Source organism: Lonchura striata, chromosome 1 (genome assembly GCF_046129695.1).
Source record: "Lonchura striata isolate bLonStr1 chromosome 1, bLonStr1.mat, whole genome shotgun sequence".
Lineage (NCBI taxonomy): Eukaryota > Metazoa > Chordata > Aves > Passeriformes > Estrildidae > Lonchura > Lonchura striata.
This window is the reverse complement of record NC_134603.1, coordinates 12,450,633-12,474,037: the sequence shown is the minus strand read 5'-3', so window position 1 is coordinate 12,474,037 and position 23,405 is coordinate 12,450,633. Positions and strand designations below refer to the sequence as shown.

Here is a 23,405-nt window from a genome sequence, read left to right as displayed (position 1 = left end):
TTAGTGCAAAATTGCCAGCAGCAATTGTCTGAAGTCCCCAGAGGTGTCAGATCGGACAGCTTCAGCTAACGGCTTCTTGTACATTTGCTGGAACTTCTCCTTTATTGCTGGCAGGTCACTCTGAGGAGACATCAAGAGCTTCTTTAGAAGAGTGGTGAATGCTTTGAGTAACATGCCCTGCTCCTGCCAGCACCCCTGGGGTCTGATTCAAGGCACACCACACCAAGTGGGAGTAGGAGAGGAGAACGCAGGAGGTTTAAAAAATTTGGAGGACTTTCAGTTTAACATTTGAATTTGAGGTAATCCCATGTCAGATAGTGGTGAGAGGATGCTAACTGTGAAGAGGGCCTGCAAGGAAAGTTATGCCAAGGCTGGGAGAATCTCTGCCCAGCAATGCTGTGCCAGCACAGCCTTGGTACTGGAAAAACTCACACAGGTTGCTGTGAACTCTGAGGTCATCCCCTGGTGGCAAACAGGGAAAGAGGCATGTCCCAGGAGTATGGCTAAAAAAGGGTGTTGTTCCACCTACAGAAGTAATTTTCTGGTTACTGGTGGAGGAGAAACAAAATCCTTGTCTTGAGCTGTCCTGTAAAACTGCACCTAAAGCACAGGTCTGATCTTTATCACTGTGGGTTTTAAATGTTATAATGACTGGACTGTGTCTTAATAGAGAGAATACCCTGGAGCGTAATTTTTTTCACTGTGGATCATTGAGAAATATGCTTTCTTCATGCCTGTGAAAGGCTCCTCCTCTGTGTCGATTGAAACAGCCCTGGGGTTATAACCTACACAACTTACAAGGAATACTTAAAGACTGTGCTTAAATATCTCAACTGTCTTGTGAAGTTTTGTGCTTTTTAAAATGACAGTTAAGTCCTTTGGCTTTTTATTTCTCTTTCCTTGTCCCCATCTGTTTTTCCCAGCTGGAATCAGAGAAAATTGGCAACATATGTTTATAAGCAATTCTCAAATTGGAAACTGCTGCTTTATCATTAATTAACTAAGAATTACTTATACACATCCTACTGGGGCCAGACCTCCCCATGGGTTAGTTTTAACCAGGTACAGTTGATTCCACTTGAAATTGCCTACATGCTTCCTGGTTTAGTTCCTTTGAAAACAGAAATAGATACAATATCAAAATTAGAGGTGCCTGGGTACAGAAGCAGAGTGTGACCACTGATGTCACTGGGCTGAAAAGGGTTTGCAGAGCACATGATCTATCAGGACTCACTCCATACCCTCTAGATTTGTATTCTCTCAGAGCTGATGTGGAGCATTACAGAACACAGGGTACCCTACCTCAGCCCTTGTCACAAGGATGCGAATCAAGGTCTCTTCATCAGTCCCAGCTCCTTTCATCGACTTGTGCAAAAGTGTGGCAAAGTAACCTGGGCAATCTTTGGCACAACTGACTATAGAAAACAGTAAGAGGCCTGGTTATATTTGTACATTTACAGTTTGTGATACAACTTCAAGCAGAATTAAATAAGTAAGAAAGAAAAGGAAACTCTGGTGTTTATACTTAGATGTATGAGCTGGCAGGGCTTTTAATTTGAGACTGATCTCCTATCAGTATGCAAGAAGAAATGTCCATTTTCCCACAAGAGATTACCAGCACTGAGTACTCAGCCATTCCACAGTGAAAATGACATGAATAAGAATGAGCATTTACTCCTACGGGGTTCCTCTTGCCCATCTATTCTTGGGGTAGCTGCTCACTCTGCAGATCACAGCAGGAAGATCTGTGAGAGCTTAAATCCAGGTGGGTAACAGCAATATCAGTGGGCTAACTGGAGACAGGGTACAGGTTTAAATACTGGTCAAAGCCAACCCTAGTACTAAATGGCTGTCAAGGACCCTGTACATTTTTGTGGTGGCTGGCTAGCACACTTCTCATGGTGCCCAAGCATCTGCTGGAATTTATCACCAGCCGTGGTCTCAGGGGCAGCTTGGAGGTGGCTACCCTGTGTTAGATAGCAAAAAAAATCAGCTTTTCCTGTGGAAAGGAGCTATGTCTGGTAAGTTTCAGTTTTAAAACCAAGGAGTCCTACTCACTACTGGAAACTGTCTCTTTTTTCCCTGGCAGATATGTTAGCTCAGTTTAGGGGTAGCAGAATGGCTGTTGCCAGGCTGCACACAGACCCCCAACAATCAATGTCAGGTGACAGGAAGAACTAGAAAAGAAAGGTCTTGAAACTATTGCTTTTTACCTAGAGTCAGATAAGCCTTCTCCAGATCTCCAGATGTTTCACTTTTAATGGACTCTTCTATGTCCTTCCCACATACCTATAAGAACAAAGAGGAGCATAAGAGCTTCTGTCTGCACATGTCTTCTTCCTACTGTCCGAACCAGCATCAGATTTGGGATCCAATGGCAAAAGGTCAATCCAGATCCTTTAGAACCTTTCAAAAAGAGTAATTTGAGGGTAAATGAAGTTCTCTTGTATAAGTGCTCATAGAGTCACTGGCACCAAGAGAAGGTCTATGCAGCCAGGTAAGGCACAATGGTTAAGTGATGGATAATCTACATTATGCACTCCCAGGTACCTGATGGCTTCTAGGACAAAGAAGCTGCAGCTTCTTCTTGAGTGACCTCTGGTCAGCAGAAACTGTTCGAGCTTTCTTTAGCCCCTCTATCAAAGGATTTGGATGATTCCCACATAAATAAGGTAATTTTTGGAGCTTTATCAACTCTGTGAAGTTCTGTTACTTATTGTCTTTGGCTTCCCAGGCAAAGTTTACAAGCACTGTGGTTGTCCCAAAGTTTTTGTATTATTCTGTAGGGAACTGGAGAAGCAGACTGTCTCTTCAAAACAGAGTTTATCCTGACCTTTGTGAACTTCAGGAATGTCAAAGACTTTTACTTTTCTCTACTTTGTATAGCAGGATGTCCCTGCACAATTCAAGACTCTGACTTTTAGGTCAGAGATGGGAGACTGTGTACAAGGCAGCAAGGGCACCACATGAGGCTTTTGGGCATAAGTTCTGTAAAGCACCAATCTGGTTTAGATCTTGCCCTGTGTATCTCTCCAGCTGAAGAGAAGGGCATGTTTGCAAGATTTGGGCTCTGATCTTGGCCTACTTCTACTTCGAGTGCAGCCAGGCAGGATGTGGTGGGTTGGTTTGGGCAACCTGATCTGCTTGGCTTTAGGAATCAAAAGCCAAGGTAGCTTGGCTATAGGAGCACTGAACTGAACCCCCAGGGTTTGGACCACTCCAAGGGAGAGAGTATCAGTTTGTGACTGGGTTTGTTCTCCTGCCAGCAGCAGCCCAAACCTTGGATTAAGCTGCAAACATTTTTGTAGCTATTGGTTCCTTATTATGCTGACATTGAAATATGGCTTTGACTTGAGCTCTTTTCATCTTCAGTGCCTAAGACTACAGTTTTCTGATGAACTCAGAGTCTTCCCAGGGAAGTTCAGGACTGAGAGCCAGTGGCTGGAGGGAGACTCTTTCCTGAGATGCCACTGCTGAGCTTCCACCTTGCTGCTAGGAGGACCTTGGAACTCCCATTGCTTTGACTTTCAGAGGTAATTTCCAAGCAAGATATCTCCATATCAGGTCAGGTTCAGGCCCAGGCATGAGTAAAATGTCCCTGCTGGGTGACACAGGGAGAAGTACTAAATAGCCAGGATCCTGCTGCCTACTTTGCCTTGTGCCTGGAGACAGTAGAAAGCACAGCAGAGCACCTGCACAGCCATCTGTCCAGTGTGGGCAGAGAGGAAAAGGCTGGAGATAAACTTCTCCTCAGCCAGTATGAGTGTGTGAAGTGGTGGGAACAGGGGGAGACACCTTGCCAGGCTCTGTTTAGGAGAAGAAGAAAAGACCAGAAAAGTAAATCCTTCCTTCAGGGCAGGAGTTTGTGAACCTGTTCCTCCAGGAGGAGGTTCACTGCCTTGCATCTGTGGGAAGGAACAGACATTGTGACATTTATTTGGCTGAGTATTGTGTAGGTTATGAAGGGGAACGGGATCTTCACTGGCAGAAGATACAGCTTCTCCTGTAAATCACCTATGTCTGTATGCTCAGGATACAGTTGTATAAATATGTTTTCCAAGATTCTTAAAGCATTCAAGAAGTTATAAATGGCAGAGAAAGGATTGTCCACTCTACATAGAATAATTTAGGTTGGAAAAGTCTCTTCTGATCATTACATGTTGTTGTAGGGTCTGCACCTTTATGTCAGGGCCTATGCAACCTACATTGCAAAAAATAAACTCACCTTTTCATAGGCTTGAAATGTAGCTCTCAGCTGGCTATAGCTTCTCTTTGCTAGAACCACATTGAAAGCCAGCTCCTCTGTTCCCCAACGGCCTTCTCCTGCCTTCAAAATCACATGTCATTTTAGGGAAGCATTTGTTCATACACAGTATGAGTGAGGTCAGCCAGAGCCCTTGGCCCATCCAGCTCCAGCCCGTGCTCGTCTCCTTGCTGTCATCATCCCCGTGCTTGGTTTGCTTAGTCCCCCTGAGGCAGCCCTTGCTGCACAGCACAGGGGAAAAGGGAATTTTGCACAACTGCACTTACTTTATACAGATCTGAGGCGTCTTGCTCAGCAAGCTCTGCATTGACCTGTTGGGTCTCGTCTCGGGCTGCCTGCCGAAAAGGAGAGAACGGTGAGAAGCACCCACCGAGCGCAGGTATTCGGGCTGGGGCGCTGCTGCCATCTGCTGACACGAGCCCGGCTGAGCCCTCGGGCCAGGCTGGTCCCCGGCTCCGCGCTGGGCCCTGGCGAGGTCGCAGCGCGGATGCTCCGGGGCAGGAAGGTGCCCGGTACCTGCGGTGAGGCGCTGATGGTTTTGTTCTTCACAGGGCCGGATAGGCCCTGGTAACTGTGACACGCTTTCCTAACCTGTGTGCTCTGAGCATTCACCAACACGGACATCACCGCGACAAATTATCAGTGAAAAAAAGGAAAAGGCAATAATGTATTTGCCACTCCTGAAAGTCTACAGGAGGTTGCGAAGAGCTGTACCAATGCTTTCCAGAATGAGAATCTAAACTGATGTAGTCAGTGATGTGACTGTTACGTCATTAAAGCTTCTTTTATCTATTCAGTCTTTTCATTTCCCAGGGCTGTCAGATCAGATGACCAACACATTGCATTTCTTGATGTGCTCCCTTTTTCTTAGTTATAATGTGTCTTTATGAAGGTGTTGATTTTTTGCTTTATATTATGAAAGGGGTTACAAATAAAATGTGTTCTAATGGAAAATAAGATTTTTGATGAATGAAAAACTAACATAACAGCAATTTCTTTCTTAGTTGTTCTGTATCTAAATTCTAAATACCTTAGCTGAGATGCAAATAAGATTTAGTGGTTTGGGGAAAATTCAGAATAATGGGCCATGACCTTGAATGAATATTCCAGCCTTTACCATGGTATGAATAACAGTAAAACAATAATTTTATTTTCAAAGGATCTATTTATAAAATTATCTGTGGTTTCATAAAAAAAAATACATATTAAAAAGCCATAGATATGAAAGGCTCTTATATTGAAGAATGCCTTTTGTTTACTGTAATTGCCTCATTATTATATTACATATCATTACTGCATTATTATAGATACCAGACAATACTTATTATTATTATTCATGGAAAAAAGGAAATATCTCTGTCAGACAGGAAAGTCCCCAGCCTTACCTCTAGCACCATGACTAATATCTTCCGTAGGGACCCACTGGTTTCACTTTTAACATCAGACTCTAGATCCTTATCAAACACTGGGAAGAAAAAAAAATCTGTGAGAGTTCAACCAGTAAGAAAGGATTGAAATGAAGAGATTTGAAAGATAAAACTACTTACTACGTTTGTAGGCCTCCTTTATGTTTACAATTTCCTAGGAAAACAAAACAAACCAACCAACTAACCAACCAAACAAAATATGTCTTATTAATTAATAAATAAATGAGCAAACAAAACACCAACAAGTCAGCACCATGCCTGTAGTATGTGAGGTGCAGCAACCATGGGAGTGGGAGAACCCATGATGTGCTCCCAGTCCCCATTGAGGACAGCGCTTTGAGGGGTACCTGATCCATGCAGGTGTCCCTCTGGTTTTCCCTGCATTTAGGCAAGAGATAACTATTTTTTTTTTTTTTTTTTCACAAGGATCATGTTCCTGTACCTCTGAACCATCAGAGCAGTGTCAAAGCTGCCCTTTAACATGTATCCAGGGATTCTTCTCACCAGTGTTGCCTCTGTGCCATCCAAGGCAGGTAGGAGTAGGAAAAAGGAAGGAATGTGAATTTTATTGGTCTTAACTCCTGTTAGTTTCAGCTCTAGTATGGCAATCTTACTGCTGCAAACACTGGCAAGAAGAATTTCAGCCACAGAAGCTGGACTGATCCCTGTTCCTCCTCACAGGGATCCTCTGGGTGAGCTGCCCTGCTGCCCAAGGAAGGTCACACGTGGTGGCCCAACCTTATTGTTCCGTGTGCAGAGAATCTCAATCAGCAGCGACTCATCTGTCCCAGCGCCCTTCATCGCCTTCCGAAGCTCTCGGGCCTCGTACTCGCAGGGCAAGTCCAGCAAAGCCAACACAGCCTTTCCAAAATTCCCACTCAGGTCTCCTTTCAGGTCTTCTTCCATCTCCTGTGGGGACAGTCAGAAGGGTTAGTGCAAAAGCTGAGGTGAAGTTAGAGGATTTCTTAATTTGTTTCAGGAAATCTAATGATTTAAAAGCTCCTTCTGTACCAAAAAGTGACTAAACCATTTTTAAAAGGCCTTACAATACACAGACTTTATTTTTACAATATAAGTTCCCTAAAAATTTAGGCTTCAGATTGGCTGAAATGATTGTCCCATCTTCAAATACCAGCCAATATCAGTCCAGTTATGACTCTTATGTAAACAAATGCAAACTAGTGTTTTGAAAAGCTGAACAGAAATTTACTCTGAAACAAAATGCAGAAGCTTCCTCCTTCGAAAGAGCTGCCACATGGATCAAAGGACCTTCTCTGTCAGTTTTGATTAAAACTGACTTCCTGGAAAAAGCAGCAGATTTCTGCAAGGTGCTTTTGTGCCGAGCAAACAGCATTTTTATACACATACACCTGCATCAACCTTAAATCAAAATTCAGTAAGACCCTAGAGGAGAGCTGGCTAGAGCATGCCAAGGATGCCAGCTGAGGATGTATTTGAACTCCTGTCTGCAGCAGACATTTCCTGCAGAATGGGAAGCACTTGACAAGGTCAGAGCACTGGATGAGAAGTCCAGCTCTAAGTCTCTTATTCTCAAGTTCCTGCTTGCACAACCACACGTGAACACGCGACTGCTCAGGTCAGAGGCTGCCATCTGTGTTGCAGCAGTTTCAACACACACACCACAAATGCTGCAAGTTCCTGGAGCAGCAGGAGGGAGATGGTACCACTTGTGCCTCCTTCCCAAGAGATACAGGCTGCCCAGGAAAGTGAGAAGGGTTGCTATGAGCTATGAGCTGATGTCACTGTGATATTCCTCTCATTATAGAACAAAATTGATAGTTTTAATGTAACCAAAATCTATATCACGCTTGCTGTAAATTTCATATATAGAAGGCTTTCGTTCATCTTCAATGCTGACTGTCTTATTGACACTGATTAATAAGCAAGCAGAAACCAATTTAATAATAAGGTCTGGAGGATCCAGCTGTTTACTGAAATAATATTTTAGAAGCTTTATTTTTTTACATAGAAAATCATTAAGGCAGTTTATGCCTCCTGCAGAAATCAAGTGCTCAATGAAACTTTTTAGTTTTGCAACATGTTCTACTTCATCACTGGAAGAAATCAATATTACTTCTATTAAACTCAATAAAATATAGTGTGTGAGATCAAATAGTTTGTCTGAATTTGCATCTGGTCTAAGTGGGACTCTGACTTAAAATTTCCCTTTTACATTAACTTCTTTTTCTGAATGTGCTGAAGATGAGCACAAGCTGAAATATTTTCTATTTCAGTTACAAATTATTTTCTAGCTCTCCCAGCTTTGATTAAAATGTTCTGATCTGGTTAAGGCTGACTTCAAGAAGATTCTGAGGCCTAAAATTAGAAATATAATCAGTATTTTAGGAGATAAAATAAATTGCTGAATCAGAAAGCAACTGGTGTCCTCCTTAAATGCAGTATGCCCTTGATATTTTCAAAACCAGAGGTCTGTAGGCTGTATTTTCAGTGACAGTGGTTTCAAACAGAGAGGCCACTTATTTCAAGATACCTTGCTATACAAATCCTTGTACTTCTGTTTTATTTGTTGTCTCTGCTCTGATGTTCTACTTGATAAGACTTCAATAATTTTTTTTTCATTGGTTCCTGAAAAAGAAGTTGTACATAGGGATTTTATAATCCAGAATCTAATGCAGAGGAAAGAAAATGCGACCTCTAAAGACAAAAAAAAAAAAAAAAAAAAAAAAATCCTGTACATATATCCCCAATGGTTCCACCTTAGGATTTGTAGCATCTAAGATTCTTTTGAGGATAATTTTAACTGTATTCAGCTACAATGTTCAGACCACAAAATAAAATGTCACCATCTCATGCTGTTCATACCAAAGAAATTGAGTCTTCTGTTTGAGAAGGACAGAAACTGCTCCTAAAATCAGGGTTATGGCAGTGCCCATAGGCTGACATATATGTTTTGTTAAGTAGTCCCAAGTGATCAGACACCAGATCCAGTTTGTTCTGGGCATGAATGCTGTGCTGGCACAACAGAGTGAGGGCAGCAGGTCAAGAGGCTGGTGCAGGCGAGGATGTGTTTGAATCAGCTCATTAACCTGAAAGTTGCATGTACAACCTGTAAAAAATTGGTTTTAATTTTGCTAAATAAAGTCAGGAAAAAGGATCTGGAACCAGCCTGGATGGTCTCAGTCTCTGCCAATGCTGTTTTGCTTGGCAAAAATCAGAGAGAAGTGGGAATGTGGGATGCCCAAAGAGAAGCAGCTGCTGTGCTGCCCATCACAGAGGGGAGCTGAACACTCTGCCCCTCTCCAGGGGAAAAGCCCTCAGTCAGCTTTGGACTCTAACTTATGGAATGGATTGCAGAAGCTTCCTAAAGGCAGTGACCTTGCTCTTGCACTCTGTTGCCCTCTGCCATATAAACAGATGTTTCCACACAAACAGATGTTTGCACCAAACAGAGCTGCTGGAAGGCATTTGTTACAGCTAAAAGGAGACAGGAGCACAGTGAGCACAGTGATGTAAGCTGGATGTACGGAGGACACAATAGGGCAGGTGTCCCGGCACAGGTGTCCCGTGCACTTCCATCTGAGGGCCAGCAGATGGACTCAGGAATTGTTCATGACAAGCGTTGGGGTTGGGAACGTGAGGCAGGACAGACTCATCACCCGGCACTGCCCTAATGCCCACAGGATGGCAGAACAAAGGCATCAAGACATCTGCCAGGTCTGCTGGTGCCCGCACATCCTGCTGGTGGTCACTGCCCACCACTGTCCTTGAGCTCTGCCATCTGATGCCTTTGTGTGGCCGTCTCTGGGCTTTGTGCTGTGCCTCATCTCAGGGAGCAGCAACCAACAAGGGTTTCTGAGTAGCAAGCAGCACAAAGGATAAAGATACAAATTATACTGGTATTCAGCAACAGCTGATACGTTTTCATCCCTCTATTGCTACCAGGTACACAGAGGACAACCTTAGGGCATCTTGTCCAGTTCTTCCTGCTTAGATCCAAGGCAGAAGGCATGGTTCAATTTTAGAAGGAATTATACTCCTGTTTGATAACTTTGGGTTAAACTCTCAGTTAGGAGAGTCCTCTGTCAACTGTCTTGAGAGGGCTCAGTTGGTATGACAGGAACAGTTCCTAAAATTCAATATTTAACTAGCTGATTCTGAATGTCATTGCTATACCAGGAAGAAATGCTTAAATACACATTAACTGTGAAAATAACTAGAGTGAATCAATAACTTATTGATCTTGTGTGCTGCCTGGATGTTCTTCCTTTACTGAACATTGTCACCTCCGTGGACCTTAGGATCCCATGAAATACTATGCATTCCTCACATCAGTGCAGTCAGGCAGCTTACTTCAAACCACCTCAGAAGACAGTAAGGGACAGTAATTTTCAGTTAAAAATCACTGGTGAATGTTGAAATCACTGTAAATTCCTTTCTGCTGATGGAGCTGCAGTGGGCTATGATGAAATATGGAGGTGATGATGTTCTTTACTGGTCCCTGGAGGCCTGAGAAAGGATATATAACCATGACCTTAATCTAACCTGACTAGCTGGACTTCATGACTGTCAAATTAGTCTTGGCAGCTTGATGTCTCTGTCAGAGGGAACAAATACCATGTTTACCCTAATGCTCTGGAGACATGCAATTATCAAGCTAGCTCTTACCAGTCTTTGAGGAACAAGGTGGCTTCCCTTCCCATTTATCTTCCTGGGTGTGAATGTTCTTTGAGTCAGTATTTGACAGAAAGCATAAAGACTACCTAAAACTGGTTGGAACAGTTGGTTTGCCTAAGTTCATGTATAGGCTTTTTTTATAATATTGATCTGCCCTTTGCACAAAGTCCAAAAATCTACAAAGTCTTTCTTACCTGCTCCTTTGCAGGCACTGTGTATTTTCTTGGCATCTCTCTCTGCATCAAAGCCATGATGGTGGCTCTTGTGGGTTGACTGGGAAGACAGAGACACAACAGACACACGGGAAACAGTTTTGCATTAGAATGGCAGCAGTTTGGGCCAGGTCCTTGCTTGCTCTTTGTTCACACCACCTAAACCTTGAAGTTCAGGCTGGGCTTTGCTGAAATACTGTATCTATCCCAAGGGTTCCTGGGATGTATCCACAAATTGCTGTCACCACATAAAAACCACAGTGGTCTATACAATTTTGTGACCACATATATATATTTGTATATGTGTTACCCTGCATAACATGTCACCATATGACATACACGACCTATATAACTTTGTTCTACCATTTCTGGCTTATTAAAAGAATTTAAGGATAATAACTTCATACTAGACTTCATACTAGACTATGACATCTATGAAGATGTCATACTAGACATCTTCATGCCAGATCAAATATCATTAGTTTCTACCACTTTAACAACAGTCCAATACAAACACCTTAGCAGAAGCAGGACCTATCTCTGAGTACATTTTTAAGTACTGTGAACACTCCCAATCATCTGGATAAAAACTGCTGCTGAAAACTGTTCTTGTATTGATGCATTCATGCAAACTAGATAATTGGAGATACATAATGTGATAAAGCTGGGGTTCTTTGTTGTTGCTGAGGAGGTTTTTTTGCCTTTTTTTTTTTTTTTTTTTTTGGGGGGGGGCGGGTGGGGCAAAATAATACAGGTGGCTACCTCAAGCTAAATTTACAGGGACAGGATAATAACTCAAAGTCCACAGCCACTGCAGCAGTTTACAGCCTGACATATCAACGTAAACAGAAAACCATGTCTCCTCCTTCTGATCTTAGTTAGCTGCTAATCTCTCAAGCTGTGAGCCACGGGGGCTGCAATGCTGGTACACCTTTTATTCTGCTGTTTCTCAGGAAAGGGTAGAATTATCTGAGACCACAATGACAGCAACAATTTCAGCTCCTCTAACATGATTACTCAAATATTTTACATGTTCAAGCTCTAAAATAGTAGTAGAAAATAGGTTCTGGGCTCCTAAATCAAGAAGCACAAGCCAATCTGCACACCACAGACTTGGGGACTAAGTGGGCACTGGCAGTGCTTTGGCATTTTCATTTAAATAGCAACATGTGGATCAGGCTGCTCACTTTGCAGGGCTGCCAGGCTCTGGCACCACCACTGTTAATTAAGAGTTATGATACTGCAGGGCATGGCAATCTGCTTTTAAGCCCTTCTGAAAATGCCACCAGCCTGCTGAGAAGCAGAAGAGGTTAAATGGCTGATTAACCTCCTTGTCTCTGGGGGGAGCACAGGGCAGAGACCATTCCTTTGACATTTGGCACAACATCATTCTGCTTGTGGAATAAAGATAATTTAGGCGCATGGCTGTGGGCCACACTCTGCCACATACCCATAAGCAGAGAACAACATGTTCTATTTACAAATACAGATACAGTCTGAAAGTCTGTTTGTTGGTATGCTTCAAAAGTTTCAGGCTATCACCTACTAGTTCTGGTGAAAGAGCTACAACTCTGGCTAAAGGCATCCTCTGTCAAAAGGCAAAGGGTCAGCTCTCAAGGAGAAAACCTCAAATCCAGTCCCTACACTGCTTTGCCAATGTGCCTTTGTGACTGACTGAAGCAATTTAGGTACCTGGCTTTTCCAATGCAGTTACCAGCTAGGATAGAACCTCCTGTTAACGGTAGCCAAAACACAAAGTTATTTTTACAACTATGACAATTAATAGGGTACAATAACAATGTAATAATTTCTCTTCATCTCTACCACAGAAGGTAACACTTTGCCCCATCATTATGATAACTGTTGCTTTTAAAGATGTATCCTACTGTATGCTTACACAAAGTATCCTAAAACTTCAAACGAGATGGAAATAGTTGCATATACATAACATTTTCTAGTGGAGATTTTATTTAACAGTCTTCAAATTTACCAAGAGTTTGAGTCAAAATGGAAAGGGAAAAACACAAAGTTAGAAAGCAGACACACTGCTAACTATTCAAAATTAATTCCATTCACAGTTTTCCATTATGGCAGAGTGTAGGTGCTTCTCCTTCGATGGCATCATGTACAAAGGAAATGGACTGACAGGCTGAGGGAGCTGGGGTTGTTCAGCATGGAGGAGAGAAGGCTCCAGGGAAATACCATTACTTTGGCTCTGTACTGTTGGTGTGCTTATGGTAAATCTTGCTGTTTGTGTTAGGCAGCCAGTACTGAAGTTGTTCTAGAGTTTTTTGCAAAGCAAACCAAAAGGACCAAAGAAGCAGCTGAAAAAACAGAGAAAATGGGAAAATTCTGTAGCACAAAATACAGAGAAAAGTGCTAACATATAAAATGTACATATTTTGCTACTTTGTAGTTATCCAAGTGCTATTCTAATTTATAGACTCTCAGATTTCCTGCAAAAATAAGAGTTGAGAACTGTTGCTTCCCATTCACTGCCTCATGACCTGCGACAGATGGTGCAGAGGTGAGAAGAAGAAGACTTCATCTGGGATTGTCTCTCACTTTTCAGACCTCCAGCCTGGACAGAAACACCTGCAAAAACACACAAGGCCAGGAGCTGGTTTGTCCTGTGCCTTGCCTTGGCCACCAGAAGTGCTGGGCTGTGGGAATTGCCCTTATCATGCTGGTGCTGCTGCCCCTGCAGCTCCCACTGCCCCAGCCCTCCTGCAGATGCACCTGGCCATGGTCAGGTCATGGCAGGACTTTGAGAGAGTGGATTGCTCTCTCATGACTTGATGGCTGATCAGTTATCCTCAGGTTTAGTGAGCCCCTCATTCCTATGTACAACTTGTACTGTAGGTGTTGTGTTTTTGTGTAGCATAGGTGCAACAGGCAGGAAAAGGGTAGCACCAGAAACTAAAATAACATTGTAAGTTTATGATTATGCATAAATAGAAAAACATTTCTTTTCAAGGCAAAAATCACGCAGGAAGGAAGGCCTGCTTCAATGTTCAAGACATGTTTGTTTTAAAGCACCAGAGGAATTTATTGAGTCAGCTCTGCTAAAGCATCAAAAAAATCACTGCAAAACATTAAATTATGCATCTGGGGGATACCATTCTCTTACTGTGTGTAATACCAGCATCATCTTTACAGAGGGAAATCTGACACTGTGATTTTTCTTCTGAACATATGGGCAGAACCACTTTAATGTAGTTCTTTTTCAGAGTTAGAATTTAGATTAGATTAGTTACTGACTTAGAAGTATTCTAGCAAATTTGATAAGAACATGATGTGGAGTCTGAAATATCAGGTAGACAGACTACAAACAGCTTTGAAGCTGGACACAGTGTAAGGGAACTTGCTTTCACAAATTGGTCCCACTCCATCCACTCATTTATTTAATTCTAATTTTTCTCCTATAGTTCTATATTAATTAATGTGGCCAGAGTTCTGATGGTAAAAAATATACTTTTCACTTCCAGCATAGTTGTATTTATAGCCTGTGTCAACTTGTTTTCTCTTATCCTGAATAGTTTTTTGTCTCACTCAAGCATGTTTTAGACAATAATCTGTTTCCCTGCAGCTTTGACTAAAATTGCCACAGATTTATTTATATTAAACTGGACAGTGTATAAAAGATCTAAAGCTAACTTGCCTTGTTCTGATTTGTTTTAAAGCACACCAAGTAGTTTTTGCTATTTTAATTTACATCTGACTTTAGGAAGCTGAGTCTATGAGTTTATGATTGAAAATGAGTTTATAGTTGAAGATGATCTGCAATTCTTAGAGAAGCTTTGTAGATGTTTCTTTGATGTTTCAGCATGTGGAGCCCTTATGGAGCCCAAAAAAACATTTAGCAAAGGTCAGCAAACCCAAAAGGATGGGGTGGGGGTCGGGAAGCAAGAGCTCTGATGGATTCAAGGCATCAGTAGAGTCGTTAGTAGGTTGCTGCAATACATTACACTCCTAAAAATCTAGTGCTTTCTTCAGGATAAAGACTATTAGGCTTGCAATAGATACAAAGTGCTCATCTGTCAGTAGACAAGAATAGAAGTGCTGTCATGAACATGTCAGGTAGTTTCCTGTATTGCAAAAGAGAGCCTTCTCTGAAAACGACTGATAATACAGCTTGAGCAATCACAGCTATTTTTCCATTTCCATGATCTCATGCAGATGCCACAAGCCTGCTCAGGAACAGGTTTAAGGAGTAGTCAGAACAATGAAAAGAGCAGCTGCTCATGGTGCTGGTCGCCTGCTGCAGTTCTAACAGAGATTGATGCTGATGATGTACATGGATAAATGGATAAATTCAGGCACAGACCCTTAAAGAAGATCACTGGGAAGAGCCAGGAGGAGTGTGCCTGCTGACCAGAGCAGATGAAATGCAGCTCCAGTAGCTGTAGGCAAAGCTCTAAAAAGAACTGGATTGATCCAGGTATGCTGAGTGCCTAACCCAGTCTTCATTTTTGCCATGTACTATTTATGTGCTTTATTTAGTGGATGTCTAACTTCAAGCTTCTCTCTGGCTGCTGTTTAACAGAAATAAAAATTCACTTAAAAGTGGCAGCAGACAGAAAGGGCAAACTGACCCAGCCATGCTCTTTACAGCATTAACTCATACATTTGAGTGGAATCAGGAATAAAACTTAGGGCAGTTGTTTAAACACAGGTCTCTGGTGCTGTTAGAGATGTCCCAGGGTAAACTGCCTGTCAGACATCAGTGATCTCCTGTGGGCCTGCACCCATCAACCCGATGTGAATGTTTCACATACCTGAGAGCATCATCAGTGGATACTAGAGGTGGGCTACACAAACACGCCAGTTTTTCTACTCATTTTCTTCTTCTTCACATATATTTAATTATGTTCAAAAAATGTATTGGAGAAAAATGAGCTTTTAAAAAGAATGGCATAAACTAGTTGCATGTGCATCAACCTGAGCTTTCCTTTCTATCAAACAAGTGAGCACCAGCAGCCTCTCTGCCTGATTTCCAGTGAGTTACAGTTCCTGTCTTCCTGAATTTGGTTCCTCCCATTGCAGTCCAGCCCATTGTGGCTGAAACAATTCCTACAATGGGCACAAGCACAAAGGCCCAACACTGTGGATTCTCTGGTGTCTCAGAAGGGTTGAGTTCATTCCTCAGTCTTTTGTTCAGGAGATTTTTAATACAGTCTCTCTGTTCTTAAGATTTACAGAAAAACATAACAGGCATTACTAATTTTGAGATTAGCACCTTGCTAGTAGATTAATCTAAGGTTGTCTTGTGAGTTCAAATGATTTTAGCTAGGATAACAGATACTGCAGCATCTTGCATCATCTTCCATCCTGTTTTTTTGGGGAGCCAAGTCCCAAACAATCCATAATGTCCTAAAGGTGAGGACAGGAATACCAGAAAAACAAACAAACAAGTCAAAACAATTGAAAACCCATCCTAGATAGGAAGCTATAGAAACTGTTGCTGTTTCTCAGTTCTCACCATGCACAGTCTCTGAGCCACCAGTTCAAAGACCTTTGGGGAGCCTCGTCTCCAGCTAATGAACCATTTCTCCAGCTCAGCACTGTGAGAGCTGTCAGGACTGGTTTGGGCAGAGCTTCTTATTCTTCACAAATATTTAATTATTGCTGTAGGCAATGGTTAAGTGAATTGACATCTCAAGGTGCCTTCCAGTTCTGTGATTCCTGTCTTTATCTTTTTTGTGGAGAAGGAAATTTATTTTCTCCATATACCAGGAAATATTCCAAACCATCTAATCACCTTGTTAGTGTAACAAACAACAGGACCAGGGTGTGCATCTCATTGGTTAAACTGTATCTAATACACTTGGATCACAGAAGATAGCTTTTGGCAAATCAGCACCTACATGATTAATTTTTTATAAACACACATATACTCAAGATTAATTATTTATCTTGGCAGAAGTCTTTAATGAGCTATAATGCAACTGGAATCCAGGGTGAACTAGATTAACAGTAATGACTAGGGGAAAAAAAAAGGACATGTTCTTAGACCTTGTGGTTAAAACCTTCTAGTCAGGATAACATCCTATTATCAGAAGAATCTCTGAACTCCCACCCAAAGTAGTCTTTAAGACAGCCCAAACCTTGTCACTCATCTCAAGCACTCCCATCTATGGAGAATAATAAAACACAAGAACAAACAAAGGAGTAGGCTGCTGCATTTTGATCCTGATCTACTTCCAAAGGCAGACTGAAAACATGATGCTACATTTGTATTTCATCGATAATCTGATTTACTAAAACAAACATTCCCAGTCACAAAAGGTTGACCTGCTGAGAAAGCTTAACACCATCAATCAGAAAGGGCTAAAAAGCAGATAAAGCCCATTTCACCACAGTGTGTGGGTACTCCCACGAGAAAAACTTCCAAATATTACAGCTCTTTAATATAATGGCTAAGCAAAAGAACAAAGAGCAATTACTGGTAGGCAAGGTAAGGTCCCATCTAACTGGGAAAGGCCATTCAGGGCAAGGGTATCTCATCATTAGCAGATAATGAGTTCACTGTCTCCTATCATCCTTCCACCAAAGTAAGGGATTCTCCTGCAAGCTCTTCTTCAGTAAAGTTAAAGTAATGGAGCTCAATCATTCAGGTAGAAATTTCTCTGAAATGTAAAGGCTTTTGCACACAGGTCAGAGTAGGTGGGCACTAACATCCAAAAACAAACAGAAGCAAGCAGCTGTGGCGTGTTGGCAGCAGAGCAAGCACTGGGGATTGTGCTGTGTAACAAAAAGGTGGGGTTGACAAACACATTTTTGACAAATGAATTGGTAAAGTTCAACCTAAAGACATGTCCTTTTGTCTGCAAGGTTCCTTCCTTCTTCACCTGTTTTGTAAAATGTACCTCTCATTTTTGTTTTTTTGAGCATTTTTCTCTGTCAACCACAATGTGCAGCTGAAAAACTGCCTCCTTGCCTGCTCAGAGAATGGTATCAGTGTCTCCAAATGCCATCTGCCATCTGTCAGCCAGGCTGTCATTCTCCCAAATCCTTGTGGCTGTTCTGTGTCTAACAGCTGCATGACAGCAACACGCACCATCAGCTTGCTTGCTCCTGATGGTTTGGTGCTATCAGGATCAAAACAATTTCTATATTAATTCTATACTGGATAATACAATATGTATAAGTTTTATGGAGTAGTCAACAGCCTTTGCAATGATTCTATTACTCTTTCCAAACTGGGAGGTGCAAACCTTATTTTCTACATCTGGGACTAAACCTGCAGTGACAACAAGATCCTAATAGAATCAGTCACATTTACTTTTTCCTATTACAAACAAGTGGCAATAGTGAAGGTAATTGCTCTGACAGTTATTTAAACTGCAGAATTAAAACCATCTTTCTCCTACAACACCCCTCCTGTTTCTAGTAGCTGTTAATATATCATCTATTATTGTTTTTTTATCCAACTTATTCATGTTCATCACCATTACAGAGAAACCCACAATTAAGCAACAAATGTAAGTTTGGGGTGGTTCTCTCATGGCTGAATTTTATACTGTCCAGTTTTAATGTTTTCAAAACTTTTTGTGGCTGATGGAACACCTTAACACAAAATCTGTTAGGTACCAGGGCTACCTGTTTAGCATACCAGGGAATGTCACATCTGCAAAACTGCAGCTTTTCTCTCTAGAGGGCTCAATCCAGATGCTTAGAGACACCTCTGAGATGTGTGAGAGCACCCAGCACCTGCATGGGGCTGGCAGAGGAGACATGGGGCTAACAAGGACCTGACTCACCCAGCACCTGGTGAGGCTGCTGAAGCCAAGGCAGGAAAGGATGCAGGAAATCTTCAAAGACACCATGCCTGTGGTTAGACATGAGTCATGCCTCACATCACTTCCTTTGATTACTTATCTTGCAAATGGAAGCCATACAAAATGCAAAGAAATGGCTTTATTCAGCACAGATAAATCTAGTATTTCAAGTTGGCAGTATTTCATTGTTATGATGAGGGCAGACTCCTTTTATTTTACTGACCACACCTGGTTGGAAGACACTTGGATAACAACATATTTTGCCTCTTTTTTCAACTGATATACCAGATTTTTAACTCAAGTTTTCTAATGTCTTATTAAAAATCTGACACTCATTGCCTCCACTCAGACTTATGATGAGCTAACCTTGATGGAACTGAAGTAAATTCTTTTGTATGCCAGCATGAAAGCTAACATGACTTAAGAACACATACACAGGGCTCAAATCCATGGGCACAATCCTTGGGAACATCATGCTTGCCCTTGCATGTATTTTAAAGCTCAGTTATTTAAAGGGAGAAGAACTTGAAGGATGTTGCACCCCATCAGGGACATGCTTCACCCCTTGGTCTCTTCTTGCTTCTAAACTACATCTCTGCGAGACACTCTATCTAAACACCATCTGTACATTCATACACACACAGAAGTGCTGTTACTATACAAACATGCATGTTTAGTGTCCAACAAACCAACTGTGACTACAGAACTTGGAGGTTTGTATATCTAACACCTTTCTACCTCACAGGAAGGAGGTGTAGGAAGTTTCAAGATACTCCTGATGAGTCACCTAAAGCAGCAGTAATCCCTCCACTGCTTCAGACACCAGCTGGAGTTAACAATAAAGGCAGAATAATTTTCTGGATAGCAACTGTTGAAAATTTTATATAATTTGAAAGTAGGTAAGTTCTTGCTTGACATAAGTAGTTAGAGTTGTGGGGCTATAAATTAAACTTTATCTGAATCACATGGCTGTGTTGCATAAGTCAAAGATGGATTACAGAGAAATTCAGAGCTAATAATCTGATAATTAAGAACAGTAAAGAGAGATTGTAGTGAAATGTGAACAACCAGGACATTAATAGTAGTTAGCATAGACAAAGCTAGCAGCTTAAATATTACTTAAAAATTAATGGCTAGAGTGGACAGCCCATTGATTGTGGTATATGAACTGTAACACCATATTCCAATGTGGAATACAGAACTGACCAAAACCCCCACCAAACTGACTGCAGGGCATGTGAAGATGACCATGTAGCAACCACCTGGTAACAAACCAGAGAACTAATACAGAGGAAGAAGACCCTAATATTACCATTGGTGTGAAGTGTTGCATGAGGAATGGGGAGTTTAGATAGTGAGGGTTTACTTGCCAAGGGCTTTCTTTGTTCAGGGTCCCTCTTTTGAGGCATCTAAGCTTGAGCTACCAGATATCATTAACTGCCTTGTGCCAATAACCCAACTAATGGAGATGAGTCTAGTGAAAAAACTTCTTTAATAGTAACAACAGAACTTGGTAGAGTATATAAAAACTAGAGAGTTAAAATTAAACTCTAAAACTCTAATCTCTAAAATTAGAGTCCAGATACTTTGGATTTTTAAATGTAGATACTTTGGATTTTTAAATGTTTTTGTAAAACATAACTGCTTGACCTATTTACATAATGTAAAACATAAATGCAGCAACTCTGATATTTCAGATGGGTTCTATTTTTTTTTTTTCCAAAAATGCATCATAATTTTTTCATGGGTAGATGATTGCTAACACCTACTACAGCAGCACTCATAGGACAGCCTCAGCTCTAAAAGAAACAGCAAATATCCTGGATAATAAGAGACCATGGAAATGAAAAGAATCTGCCATAGGTCTTCCCCAGTGGGGGGTAGCTAAACAAGAAGTTATTTCTGTCTTCTGCTGACTGTGGGCTTATGGCCAGGGACTGAACAAGACTCGCCTGTCCCTGAACACTGGTCTGCCAGGGGAAGCAACAAAGAGCAATTGTGGAGTTTCATGATGAGATAATAAAATCATGCTCTGGTAATACTTGTACTAGGGAAACATTTCTACAAGGACAGTAATGTTTATAGGCAACAGAGAAGTCCTTGTGAGTTTTGTGAGCTTATGTCCAAGAGGGCTCCTTGGGCAGATATCTTCTCCAGGTAATACTTTTTGACCTTTAAGTTGTCAAAACCTATGGCCCACAACAACCTGCCATCCCCTTTACTACAGAGTCCTCCCTGGAAGAAGGTTTAGTCTGCTTTACAATGAAAAGATGACATTCAAGGGTGTTGCAGAGAATCTCAATAAATTTGAATTAAAATAAAAGAACTCACCCAACTCCAAGATTAATTAAACTCACAAACACCACGGAATCATGCATAAACAGTATTCATGGATTTTTGAGAGACATAATATTTTAAAAAATTACACTATTTCACATAAGTAAAAATCAATCAAACTTTTCAAATCATAGAATGAAAACCATTGTTGCTATTCCCAAATTGTCCCCAAAGAATCTTCCTTATAGCAGAGCAGCTATCTAGATTTCCAGGTGGATTGACTCTATTTGTGTTAATATTAAGGACATCATATGCACAGATAAGCTTGATACAAGACTGCAAACACAGAAAATAATTAAGAGACTTTAAATTGTGAAGGATGTGCAGCCAAAAACATTGTTTGATTGGAGGAAAATTCCAGACCAAGTTCAGAGAGCAAAAAGCAGATGAAAATATGCAGATTTGGAGTTGTAATTTTGCATCAGGTGCAGCTCTTAACTGGAAGTTCAGTTTCTCAGAAAAAAGTACACTTTAGGGTTAGTTGGAAGATTTTTCTGAAAGCATTTTTTTCAGTAACATTTGATACTTTTGTTCAAACTATCATGTTCAGGAAGATATGAATTTTGATGAAAGCTCCATTTTAAAACAAGACATTCTGATAGAGCTGAAAAGTTCAATTTTAACATCCACATAATGGAAGCTTTTCACTGAAGAATTGTTAGCTTTCAATGAGAAGTCCATTTAAAAATTATAGTTAAAAAACAGTTTTAAAACCTGAAGTCATTTAGCCAAATAAAATACCTCATTTGACACAGATGATTAATTTTATATTTCTCCTAGGAGAAGCTATTAAATAAAAATTTAGCTTCTGAAATTTCAAAGCAGATAAAATTCAGTTGTATTATTCAACAGATTGACAGAACTCATTTTTACCCAGCTTTCTAGCACCAGTATTGACCACAAAAGAGAAGCTGCCTCTGTGCATTGCAGAACCTCCCAAAGCCACCATAAACCACAGCAACAGGTGCTGCAGCAGCACAGTGCCCCTTTCATCCTCCACAAATGAAGTTCTTACTGGCTCATCTGCTGACAAAGGGGCAGCCCCTACAGCTGGTTTCCGTATATCCTCTGCGAGTTTGTAAGACTGGCTCTGGAGGTTTAAAAAACACAATGTATGAGACACTCGTGAGCCTGTGGTTACAAAACATGAAATTAGGAGAAACAGCAAACTGCAGCTGAAAAGCCCTGGCAAGAACCTCTATTTTATTTTCTGCTCTTCCAGAAGCAGTTCTCTGACACAGATTTTTCCAAGATTACCTGTAACTTTCTAGGGACAGCAGAGAGATGCAATTCCCAGTTGAGTCTGGGCTGAATGATGGGATTCTCTTCCAACATGGGATCACCCCTGTTCCCACTGTAGCCTGCAGCACAACTGTGGTGTACTGAACCCACATCCAAACTACCTAGTCCAGCACGGAGCTCATACACCTGCTAAAGCTGAGCTGCAGGGCTGTGATCACTCCTGCCATGGATTCACCCCCTCCGGACAGTTTAACCGTGGAATGGAGAATGTTTGCCCTGCACTGCATTCCATGTGCTGTCCACTGAAACGTCTCCAGGGTCAGGACCCTCAGGAGATGCCTGCTGACAGCCCTACGACGTGCTGTGTCCTGTGCAGCAGGAGCCTTCTTGGCCTTGTCTCCTGCAGACAGGTGGAATTGCTGGACACAGGCAGTGTTGCTGATCTGCTCACTCCTCTCCCCTTATGGGATCATTGTCCCATTCACAGGGAGACAAAAAGCTCCTTGGATCTGTAGTTTTTTGCAAATGGTATAGGGTGTTTTGCTCACTCTGCCCAAGAAAATGTCCTGGGGAGCTGGTCCAAAAGCATCAGAACCTTGGCATGTCTCCAGACCTTGCTGAATTTGGATTTAAAAAATAGTTACATGGGAATATAAACCTTACAGAAACTCACTTTAGTCTGTATCAGCAAGCAGACTGTCTTCTATTGATACATACTGCAAAACTGCATATATTCTGCATTTAAGGAGAAAATGCACTGCTGAATACTGCTTTTATCCACTAGTTTCAAAATTAGAGCTAAGACCCCCATCTTCCTCAGCACAAGCTGCTTAACTTGCAGAGGAACTAATTATTCAGAGCTGTCACACAAAAGTTTTTGACAGTCAGGTAATTTTGATGTTAAATGTCTTAATGCAGACAAATGTTACCAAAAATTGTCTCAGTCAAACCTCATACTGCAGTAATTTGATGCAGTAAATCCCAACACCTGGATTTTAATGAGAGCCTTCTGTAAATACTACATTTTGAGATTACTCCTGTTCCTGTTGTTCTGTGATAAACTGCCAAATTTTGAAAGTATTGGCCTTTGAGACAAGAAGTTTTTCATATTTCTTTAGGGAATTATTTTAATATTGAGAATGTTCCAACACAAATTTGCTAAACTAACTAAAATTAGTTTCTCCATGACATCCTCTGCATAATTTATTTTTCTCAAAATGACAATGCTGCCCTGTTTAAACCATTTGGAGCTTTAAAGGACTCAGGACTTGTGTGTTACAGTTATAATTTCATTATTCATGTACTGTAATGAAGCAACGTTACCAGTTGCATAGAAGTTTCCCCCACAAAGTAGATTTTGAGTATAAATCTTCACTTGCAGCTGTATTAATGCCATATAAAGTGAAAATTGACAAAAATAAAACCAGGATATTATTGTATTCTTGACAATCCAAATTAAATAAATACTTACATGTGAACTGCCCAT

The 23,405-nt window shown here is 41.2% G+C and overlaps 1 protein-coding gene across 1 annotated transcript; it reads right to left on the bottom strand.

Moving 5' to 3' along the window:
* Window positions 1–23,405, bottom strand: ANXA13 (annexin A13). Its single transcript, XM_077785421.1, has 12 exons — window positions 23,391–23,405; window positions 21,693–21,767; window positions 10,542–10,620; window positions 8,204–8,298; window positions 6,430–6,600; window positions 5,812–5,845; window positions 5,650–5,729; window positions 4,531–4,599; window positions 4,226–4,327; window positions 2,214–2,289; window positions 1,303–1,415; window positions 1–120 (listed from the first exon to the last, which is right to left on the bottom strand). The coding sequence occupies exons 1-12, from the start codon at window positions 23,403–23,405 to the stop codon at window positions 1–3; spliced, it is 1,029 nt and encodes a 342-aa protein (XP_077641547.1).